The sequence below is a fragment of the Cyclospora cayetanensis genome, unplaced genomic scaffold, assembly GCF_002999335.1.
Source record: "Cyclospora cayetanensis isolate NF1_C8 unplaced genomic scaffold, CcayRef3 CcayRef3_contig_141, whole genome shotgun sequence".
Taxonomy (NCBI): Eukaryota; Apicomplexa; class Conoidasida; order Eucoccidiorida; family Eimeriidae; genus Cyclospora; species Cyclospora cayetanensis.
Genome location: NW_020312083.1, coordinates 97692 through 107441, shown reverse-complemented (window position 1 = coordinate 107441; position 9750 = coordinate 97692). Strand labels below are relative to the sequence as shown.

At 54.4% G+C, this 9750-nt stretch overlaps 1 protein-coding gene across 1 annotated transcript; it reads left to right on the top strand.

Moving 5' to 3' along the window:
• The first annotated feature begins 3205 nt into the window (after positions 1-3205).
• On the top strand, positions 3206-6608 carry LOC113147154. The gene is made up of 5 exons (XM_026336696.1): positions 3206-4076; positions 4194-4247; positions 4419-4638; positions 4693-5557; positions 6378-6608. The coding sequence occupies exons 1-5, from the start codon at positions 3206-3208 to the stop codon at positions 6606-6608; spliced, it is 2241 nt and encodes a 746-aa protein (XP_026192481.1).
• The last annotated feature ends 3142 nt before the right edge of the window (positions 6609-9750 follow it).

The window sequence follows — 9750 nt, the reverse complement described above, 5'->3', positions numbered from 1 at the left end:
AGGAGGAATGAGCTATAGCCACGGGTGGATACGACATGTGTAGTGTCGTTGCGGGTGTAGTGGGACGTGCTTTGCATTACGGTGGTGACGGGGTTCAGCGTGGAGCGTCGCTAGGTGTGGGTAGGGATGTAAAGGGGGCAGTGGTCGTTGACAGAGAAACACGGGTGCAGAAAGTAGGGGGGGGGGGGGATGGAACGCGGGCGTGCCGCTCACGCGTTGGGTTTCTGCAACAACCTCAGATTGACAGTGGTGTTTTTCCCGGTGCTGCCGCTGTTGTTGCTGTGTTGCTGATTTGTTGGTAGTCAAGGGATGCGCGCATCGAGAAAGGGCCCTTCTCCACATTCCGGTGGTTGCTGCCCTCTTGTATTGCGGCTTAGGGGGCGGAGCCGGGGGGGGGTGTCACTGCTTTCATCGGCGTGCACATGCTTTGTGGATGGCGTGCATGCAGGCGAGGGAGTTGGAGGAGCAGAGGAAGGCAGAACAACAGGAACGTATGCTAAGGGCTAACCCTCTGCTGCTTAATCAGGGAGGTTCGGGGCAAGAAGGAGGAGACACTGGTCCGCTGAAACGGCGGTGGGATGACGAGGTCGTCTTCAAGAACCAAGCCAAGAATCTGCCAGCGCCAAAGAAACAGTGAGAGGCTTTTTGTCGGTGCACGCGGCGCACGGGTGGCTCAAGGGGGCTTGCCGGCGAGCAGCTCGCTTTCCTGCAACGCGGCCATTAAGGAAGGCGCCTTGCTAATTTGTGTGTGGCAGTCCAAAGGCAGCTCTCCGCGAAAAGCGGTGTAGAATGTGCTTTTCAGCATACGGGAAAGCATCTTTGTAGGCACCAGGGGTGTGCGTTTGGCTTGGCAGCTGGCGGGGGTCCTTTGGGGAGCGGAGCTGTTATAGCTCGTTGCTTGCTTTCAATGCACCCATGTATGTATATGTAATGTGTGAATGTGTGGATTCTTGTGTATCGTTATTGACTGCAGCTTCATCAACGACCCCGTGCGCAGTGAATTCCATAAGAAATTCCTTCAGCGCTACATTGACTGAAGGGGATGTCGCCCTCCCTCCTCCTCAGGTGTCACCGCGAATCCTCCTTCTCGGTCTTACTAGCCTTGTTCATAGCTGCCTTGCCTTGGACGCCTGTAGGCCTCTTGTAAGTGCGCAGCAGCTTGAAGGCAAAGCCTTCAGGTGTGGAGGAAGGACGGCGAACGGGAGTAGCTAACGGAGCAAAGTGCGCTCGAAGCCGGTTTAGTCCCTGTGCAAGTTGTGATGCAAGTAAGAGAAATGCACCGAGATAACGGCTTCCAAAGCAGCCCCCTTCTGCACGCAGGAGGTCGAATTTGTGTTAGGGGGGTGGAGTCGCCTCTGCAGCCTGCGATGCGACTGTGTTGTGGTGCTCCGGGGAAAATGGGAAGCAGAAATCAGCTTACTGTTTTGCGGTAGAGGGCTTTTTGTAGAGCATATGGTGTAGCGCACAGCTCCGAAAATAGAGCGGCGCTTCGCATTGGAAGTAGACCTCAGCCTTAAGTTTGGCATGCCTAAGAATTCCTATGAAGGCACGCGCAAGCAGCCTTCACTCCTCAAATTGAGCTGGTGTCGGTTCACTGGCTGCCTGAGCACGTACCGCACAGCGCGTCGCCCCGAGTATGCGGGCAGGCGATTGTAGTGCAGCTAGAGCAGCACTCGACGGCGCTGCTAGAACGTAACACTCCACATAAAAGGCCTCCGCAGAAAGGCGCTCAAAACTTGACTTCGTACAAACTGGCTAGAGCTATAAATTGCGTATTCATTGAAAGGGACCCCTGCTTCCTCTGCCCGTGCTCCTCCGCGATCCCATATGAGCAGAGAAGGACAGAGAGGGGAAAACGCGTTGCTCCATCATATAGACACTGTGAGCCTTCGCAGCTTGCTGCATGGGGCGGCTGCCGCACACCCACAAAACACATGCGTCTTCTGGTATTGCGCCAAGAGCACTTTGCAGCAACTTTGATATACAAGAAACCCTTCCACCATTTGGTCGTTTCAAGAAGTATTGTGGGAGTAAGCATAAAGCCAGTGCAGTACACAGTGCTTGGGTGTAGGTGGTGCAGTCCGCTAAACAGGGCCCAGGCCAAACTCCCCGCCCCCTCTACGCACAGGCAGCTGGGTGGCACTGGTTTCGTGCGACTGCTAGCGATGACTTGTAGCAGATAAGATGTATTTATGCGGTGGCAAGGGGCTCTGCTCTGCGTGTTTTAGCCCTCCTGCGTAAGAAGAATGCACTGGGATCGCTCTAGGAGGCGCTCGGGTGTCGGGAGCGCGCGTGTCTTGCACCGGTTTTTCTGCAGACGAAGCGTATACACCTGCTGGCAGATATTGCACGAGCCAGGAATCCTTGAATTGGGCGTCAGTCGCTCGCTCTAGAGAAACTGGAGGCCGAGGAGGCCCTTCGAGCCGAGATGATGCCCAGCGAGTTCAGCTCCACCAAGCTCCAGGTTGTTTGTTGGGAAGAAATGAGTATTTCGGCCACCCAGAAATAGGTTTTGCGCAATTTGGTGCGCGTATTTATGTGTTATTTCTGCTCACCCTTCCACACTTTCGTCAGAGGCCTCCGTCGAACGAGCAACCCTCTTCGGAGTTACATCATGCCCGGCAGCCAAGGGCCCCCCTACTACAAAGAGGCCCCTCGTCCTTCGTCTGGACGCACTCTCCGGTTGCTTCTCTGAGTTATGCCCATTTTCGAAGAGCGGTGTTAACTCTACGGCGGAAGTCTGTCCGAGTGCGAGTGAGGGTGCAGAAACGCTTCTGGCCGCAGTATCGACGGGGGCTGGTTTACGCAACCAGGCGCCTCCCCGCGCATCCGATCAGCACTCGCCCTGTTAAGCCGCGTCTTCTTCTACAGAAAAAGCACAGGCTGACATGTACAGAATATGGTTTCAGAGCAGGGGCCGCTGCTGGAGCGTAATATGGTGCCCCAAATGGGGTGGCGCCTTGTGGGAGAAGGCGGTCAGCACTTTGTTTTCGCAAACAGCAGCTGTCCAGGGGTTGTCGTAAAGTTTCGGAAAGTCAACTGCTCGTGCCGCTGGCTGCTCACTGCCCAGGTGTATGTACACCTGCAGCGGCTCCAGCAGCGCTGGTTGCAGCAGACCAGCAGCCACAGGGCAGCCGGTTCAGAAATGCGCGCGCATTTGCCTGTAAAAGGCTGCATAACGCCTCTTTCCCATTCTCCTTGCAGCATGCCGCATGAAACGGCCGCCATTTACGGCAAGAAAGGCAGCAAGGGCGTCCTCCACGGAAGCATTCATCGCGCCAAGGGCATCCAGGGCAGCACAGTCGGTTTTTTCAAAACAACTGATCGCCTGCGAAACAGGCGAAAAACGTTTTCAAGCGGCTTTGCTGCGGATCGGGGTGCTGTAGGGCCCCTGATGCAAATTCAGAGAGACACCCTGTGGAGGCAGCCAACCCTTTTCGCCAAGCTCAGAAGTCTCGAAAGCACGAAGAGACGCTCTCCGACGCGTCTCATTCGTCTTGAGGTGTCGAGACACCTTGATGGCAACAACTCCACAGGCCGCTGGATACGTAGATCTGGAGTCAAGGCGGAGGTCTGTGCTTCCCGAGAATCCTTTGCACCACAGGCACAGACGAAGCTCGCCTTTCCCCCTCCCACCCTTGCGCGCCTCGGCATCAATCCCGCAAAATCTACCCGTCTAGCAGCAGTTCGAAGCGTGCCGTCAGGAGGCGCCAGATCTCTTGCAGGAGACGTGCGACAGACACCCACCTTCTTCGGTCTACCGCTGGAAAACGTCGAGCTACAGAGAGTGGGATCTGCTCCTGTAGAGGTGCTGCAGCAGTTTTCTTCGCTTGCAGGGAGCGTCGCTGGAATACTCACGGGCAGAGCTTCACAAGACACGTGCACGACCCCCCAGGCAGCATGTGCAGTCTCCTTGCAGTGCGCGCGAAACTTGAAGGCAGCCGCGGCAGACGCATCCCCTTCCCCTCCCGACGCTGGATCGGATGGCGCTGGCACGGCTAGCTCTGCTCGCGCGAATCGCGGCGGAGCCACGCAGTATGCGCCTTCTCTGGATTCAGAGAAGCTTCATGCTGTCTGCGCCTGCTGCGGAGAGGCCCTCTGGCACAGCCTGCATCGCACGTCGTGCACTGGACTGCCACGCACTTGTCTTTTCTGCGGTCTTCTCCTCGCGCGCTCACCCCCAGCCCCTTCAGCAAGAGCGCAGGAGGAAGCCTCCCCCGTAGCCGCCCATGCCGGACCGCAGTTCTGTAGCTGCAGCATGCATGCATCTCAAATGGTGCTTGCGGCGTGCTGCTGCAGGCGGTGTGTCTGTTGCGCCGTCGAAACAGACCTTATCGGCATCCCTCCAGCCTTGCTGAGGCCGCTTTCTCCGCGGGAGGGCTCCACAGAGCTTCCTGGCGAGCTGGCGTCTCTCCGAGATGCTGCAGTGTGTTCGCGAAAGGGTTATTCGCCTACATCGGCAGCAGCAGCAGCCACAGCAGCAGCTCAGCCGTCGGATGGCTCACCCCTAAGCACGCCTCTGCGCTATGTGTGTATCGAGCTCAAGCCGAAATGCGGCCTCCCCGAAGTTCCTAAGGGCTTTCCGAGCAGGTTCGCGATGCATCAAGAGTACAAGCAGCAGCAGCAGCAGCAGCAGCAGCAGCAGCAGCAGCAGCAGCAGCAGCAGCAGCAGCGGCAGCAGCAGCGCGAGAGAGAGTCGCCGCTTGCATGCGCATCCCGCCGCTCTGCGTTCGCGCCACAAAAGTTCTTTGCAGGCATCGGCAGTGCTGGACGTGGGCTGTACAGACAGTTGCAGCGCCTACAGGACGCTCCGCAAAACAACTTGCGCGTCTTTGTCGACGGGGAGCCCACAAATGTTGCTTCAAAAGGGCTCAGCTTTCCGCTTTCCCGCTTCCCCTGCAGCTGCCAGCATGGAGAAAGCTGCGCTGAGCTCGCAGGCGGCGGCAGCGGCGTAGACTTGGAGCGACTGCTGGTGGAGACGCTTGCGCAGCACTGGAAGCTTTTCGCTGGTCTGTTGAGGCTGCAAGCGTTTGCTGCCGGCCAGCATCACGTCGCACAGCAGCTGCTCAGCCATCTGCTCACACTGGGAGCGCAGCAGCACGTCACGCCACGGCGCAAGCAAGCACCTAGCTCCTTAAGCCGAGCTTCCCCGTGCAGACGCGGCTCAAGAACGGCAGCTGTAGCAGCTGTAGCGGCAGCAGCACCAAGGGAAGCGGCTTCCCTAGCAGACGGCGGAGCGCAGGCTGCGAGGAAGCGTCTCGAAGGGGCCTTGACAGAGGGCAGAGGAGCGCTCACACGGTTTCATGGAAGATCGTTCGCTCCATACAACGATGGCGAGCTGGAGGGCAGCTCAAGCAAGACATACGAAGAGCAAGAGATCTGCCGCGCCTCCTGGCTAGTGCTGCAAAATTATCTCGAAGTAAAAGTCTACGAAGAGTCTCTTGCATGCCCGCAATGCGATTCGCGAACTTCTACGTCTAGGCAGCTGTCTGCTGCTTCTCAGCCTTTTTCTGATGGCACCCTGCTGAAGCCTACGTCAGACCATCGTAGAGGTCACGTAGTGCTCCCGACTTGCATGCGCATTTCTAGCGTCTCTTGAAGCACTCCCCGCGCCGTGTGCTGCTGTGCGAGTGAGTGACGTTCAGGCTTTTGAAGAGCTACTGCTGCCGTCCCCAGAATTCTTGCAGTCATATCGCTCCTCCAGACGCTTGGTGAAAGAGGTGCAACGGCAGCACTGCGCAGGTAACCGCCCATGCTTCACCACATTAGACGCTGCCTGATGTTCTCCACCCTTCTACGACCTAGAGGCTGGGCTTCTGCAGCTTCGGTGCAAGGCGCGCGCGATTTTCGAGAAAGCGCTTTCGTGGTTGAGCCCGCCAAGGCACCGCCTTCTTGTTCGCTGCGCTTGGCGTCGATGCACCTTGCATGCACCCTGTGTCTCGCTCGTGTGTGCATCTAGTCATCTTCATGTTCCCTCCTAAGCGAGGTCAGCAGCATCTGTGCGTACAGGCGTTGCTGCAAGTTCACAGGTCCCTCCTGTGATCTGAGCACCCTGCGTTTTTTTCGCGCCTGAGCGCTCCCCGCTTTGCTTCTATGGTTTGCGCAAGAAGACGGCATGATTCATCGTTTGTCTCGCACTCGAAATCAGAAGCAGTAGAGCTCGTCGACGCACGTGGCTGCCTCGGAGGCTTTACTCGCGGCACACGGATGCTCGGTAGAGGCGCTTTAGGGGACAGCAGCTTGTGAAGCAGTGCGCGCAGCTCAATGCATGCCGTCTACCAACGGAATCTGCTGCATGTATGCGTTTTCGCACCGCAGCGGGACGGAGCCTTCTGCGGTTTTTCCACCGAGACGTTGTTTACGGTGGTCATCTCCAGGGATTTAGGAGGCTACGCAGAAGCGTCCATCGAATATTGTTGAAGAGGGCTGTGCAGCGGTGGCTCTGCCGCTTCCTTCTGGGCCGGAGCGCAATGGATGTTAGCATCCTCATCAACTTCGCAATCTTCCCTTCCTGTGAGCACAGTTCTGTTGGTTTGCACCGGCCTGCGTGCTCGTGCATCTTGCAGCAGGCTAAGCACGCATCGGGTGGTGCTCTACTTTATCCATGAGGCCATGCTGCTCTTCGATGCTCAGTGAATGACATCGCGTTCTCACTTTCACTCTTAGAACTGAAATAGGTCTTGGTGCACTGAACTGCGCTAGTAGGGCTACCAGGAGTTCTCTTCCGATTCGGGTGCCATCTGTCTTGACTCCTTGAATGCACATCATCAGACACTGCCTTTTCTGCTGAGTGCTGGGCCGTGTGCTACCTGTTGCCATTTCCTTGAGCAGCGTATTCGCTCTTCGATCGCTGTGTCGCCTCTTTTCCAGCAGTTTGCCAATCCCTGTCTGTGTGTCTGTGTGTGCCTTGCGCACGCTCTCCCTCCTGCTTCACAGGTCATCGCTCTCAGCGATCAGCTTGTTCTGCTGTCTGTACACTTCTGTTGCTGCATTTTTGTGCTTTAATGGTCTCCAGTCTTCACTAAACTATCCCCTGTTCCACTTGCACTGTGCGTATACGCAGGCAGATCGCAGGAGCTTCCGCTGACTTTGCTGGAGGAACACGGCTTTCGTGCACTCCCTGGTGCCTCCGCGGCATGTGGAGCTCCTCTTTTTGTGCTGCAGAGGCTGCGTCTTGTCGATTTTGATTTCAAGCCTTTGGCTAAGATTCCACTGTGCGTCTTTTCATATTACCTTTTCTGGCAGCTGCTTCTCTCTGGATGGGTGGCGTACTGCAACAGCGAACTGGTAGCCCTTTTTGTGCTGCAGTTTTGTTAGATATTTCGCAGAGCAGCGCAGCAAGGCTTCGTTGTTTTGTCTTCGTTCGTTGACTCTTTCCGTCCTTCCTCTGCGCACTGTGTTTCGCAGATGGGCTAAGCATATGGAGGAACTTTTTGCGATGCACAGGCAACGCCTGGGTCGTAGTACTTTTGCGGACTAAGCACACTTGAAAAAAGCCCTCCTACAATTCACTTGATTGTGATGTTGGGCAATGAAACGAAAACTACGCGAGGTCCCTGGGCAGACGACGGAGACTAGTGCCAGACGTTATCTCGTAAGCGTGCAACCCAATGAACAAAGTTTTCTCAAGCCCTCCTAGTAAGCTTAGAAGATCGTTTTTGAAGCTGGATTGATTGAACATGCTGCACGCTGAGGTCGGTGCAGCGACTTCCGGAACTGGGGCGGATAAAGTTCACTTGGCGCTTAATTTTGCTTTTTTGTTTCCACACGCAGGTCAGTCGTGCCTCTAAAGAACAAGTGCAATACATATGTGCTTGGAATCGTTTCGGGACAGCTTGGAAACATGGATTACGAGCGCGTCTGAGTCTTGTTGATAGATTTTGTGTCTGCCTGCACCCAAGTGCCTACAGACGATTTGCGAGGCTTGCAGGGGCGTGTAGCGATGCCGTAGACCCTCCCCATGGGAGTTGGTCTGCTGCTGCAATAACAACCAGAGGGCGGCATCTATCCAGCTGTCTGATTTCCTAGTGAAAAATGTTCCGTTATTTTTTGTTACAACCCATCGCTCTAAAATCACGCCGTTCTTCATCAGGAGGCCGAAGCAAGGAAAAATCCTTGGGCCGCTCGCTTCGCTTTCGTCAGCCCAATGCTGTGCGAATAGAGAAGACGCCTATGACAGAATGTGCTAAGGAAACGAGGGTACTTCCGACTCCAGTGTAGGGGAAGTCTGACATCAAGCCATTTTTATCGTGGCTGCAGGCTGTGATTCTGTTTTTCAGCACTCTGGAATCGCGTGGCACGACTTATCTAGACTACCGAAAAGCCATGTAGGCCAAGGGTAAAAGGGTCAATATGCTGGGGGATTGACACTTAGATTTGTGCTAAACCAAAAAGTTAGCTTGACCGGAGGCCGAAGTACAATAAACATTTCATTGATGTATGTGTAAGTCTGTACATATATGGAAACGAATCTTACCGTGATCCTTTTACATGCGAATTGACTAAAACTTCATGGCGCAATTCATGCTTCGTACGCGATAATTGGCTACAAGCCCACTATAGTAGTTGCCTTTCGAAGATTTTCCATTCTTCACCTCCTGGAAGAAGAACCTCTGTCTCTACCGCATGATATGGTTAGGTCTGGATTGGAAGAACACTTCAAATAGGGGATAATGAGCATCTGGCCTGCGGAATATTCTAACCAAAGTGAAGAGTAGAATTAGCACCTCCCAGTAGTTGAGCAGTATCATTGCACAAACTGCATAGGTGCACTTAAAGATGTCGTCGTACCGCTTGGATCCATCCAGCACGAACGGTGCAAAATTGAAGAGAATCATGAAAACGATTCCCAGTGGCTTATTACATGTCTCCTTGTAAAGATGAAGAGCTCCAGAGCCAGGCCCTTTGCTATGAAGCCCTTCCAGGACGGGAGGTCAGAGGAATATACACGGCCGGGGCATACAGAAAAAAATATTGCGAGATATGTCTTCGAGGCAGCTCTCTTCAAGAGCTTATATCTGTACAGGAATGTTTTTAAGAGCGCGAACGCCTTGGTCGTAGGTGTCGTGCAGAAGGTAGGGGCTCCGTCTTACCTTGGATACTGCCGCACCACTAGATGCAGTTGCCAAGGAATGATATGACGCATCACGAGGTCCTAGGTACTGCCCACTTCGAGGCTCACTTTACACGCCTTTCATTGAAGGTGCAAGCCTAAAACTACAGGGCGAGACGACCTTCTAGGGCACAACCACAAATAGACTAAGTTCAATGCAAAGCCTCTATTTCCTGTAGGGGGTTTTGGGGGTGACCGGAGACTACGAACGAGAAGGAGTTGCGTCCTCCTTTTGTGATAAAATGTTTTTGTTTTACATAGCTGTGTGTGCAACAAAGTGCACTGCAATTGTCGCCTCATGCGGGCTTCTCCCTGAATGGCACATTCAGCCGTCTACATACATATATGTATACACACATGTATTTGTGGGTAGATATTTCGCTGTTTCTTCAGCGGTATCACTCACACTCTCTTGCCCCTACTAGGCAGTATTATTAGCTGCGTATCACCCTAAGATACATTACCCATGATTGCGAAGAGGAGTCCTCTGTTCAATACCTATGTAGCTTCACAGCCCAGATAACCAGGTGTATACGAAGTGGAAAGTGCCGCATGCAATATATTGCCTTACTCTAAATGTACAAACGAGCAGGCATAAAGACAAGCGTTTGACGGAGATGGGTGTAGAAAGTGCTCCT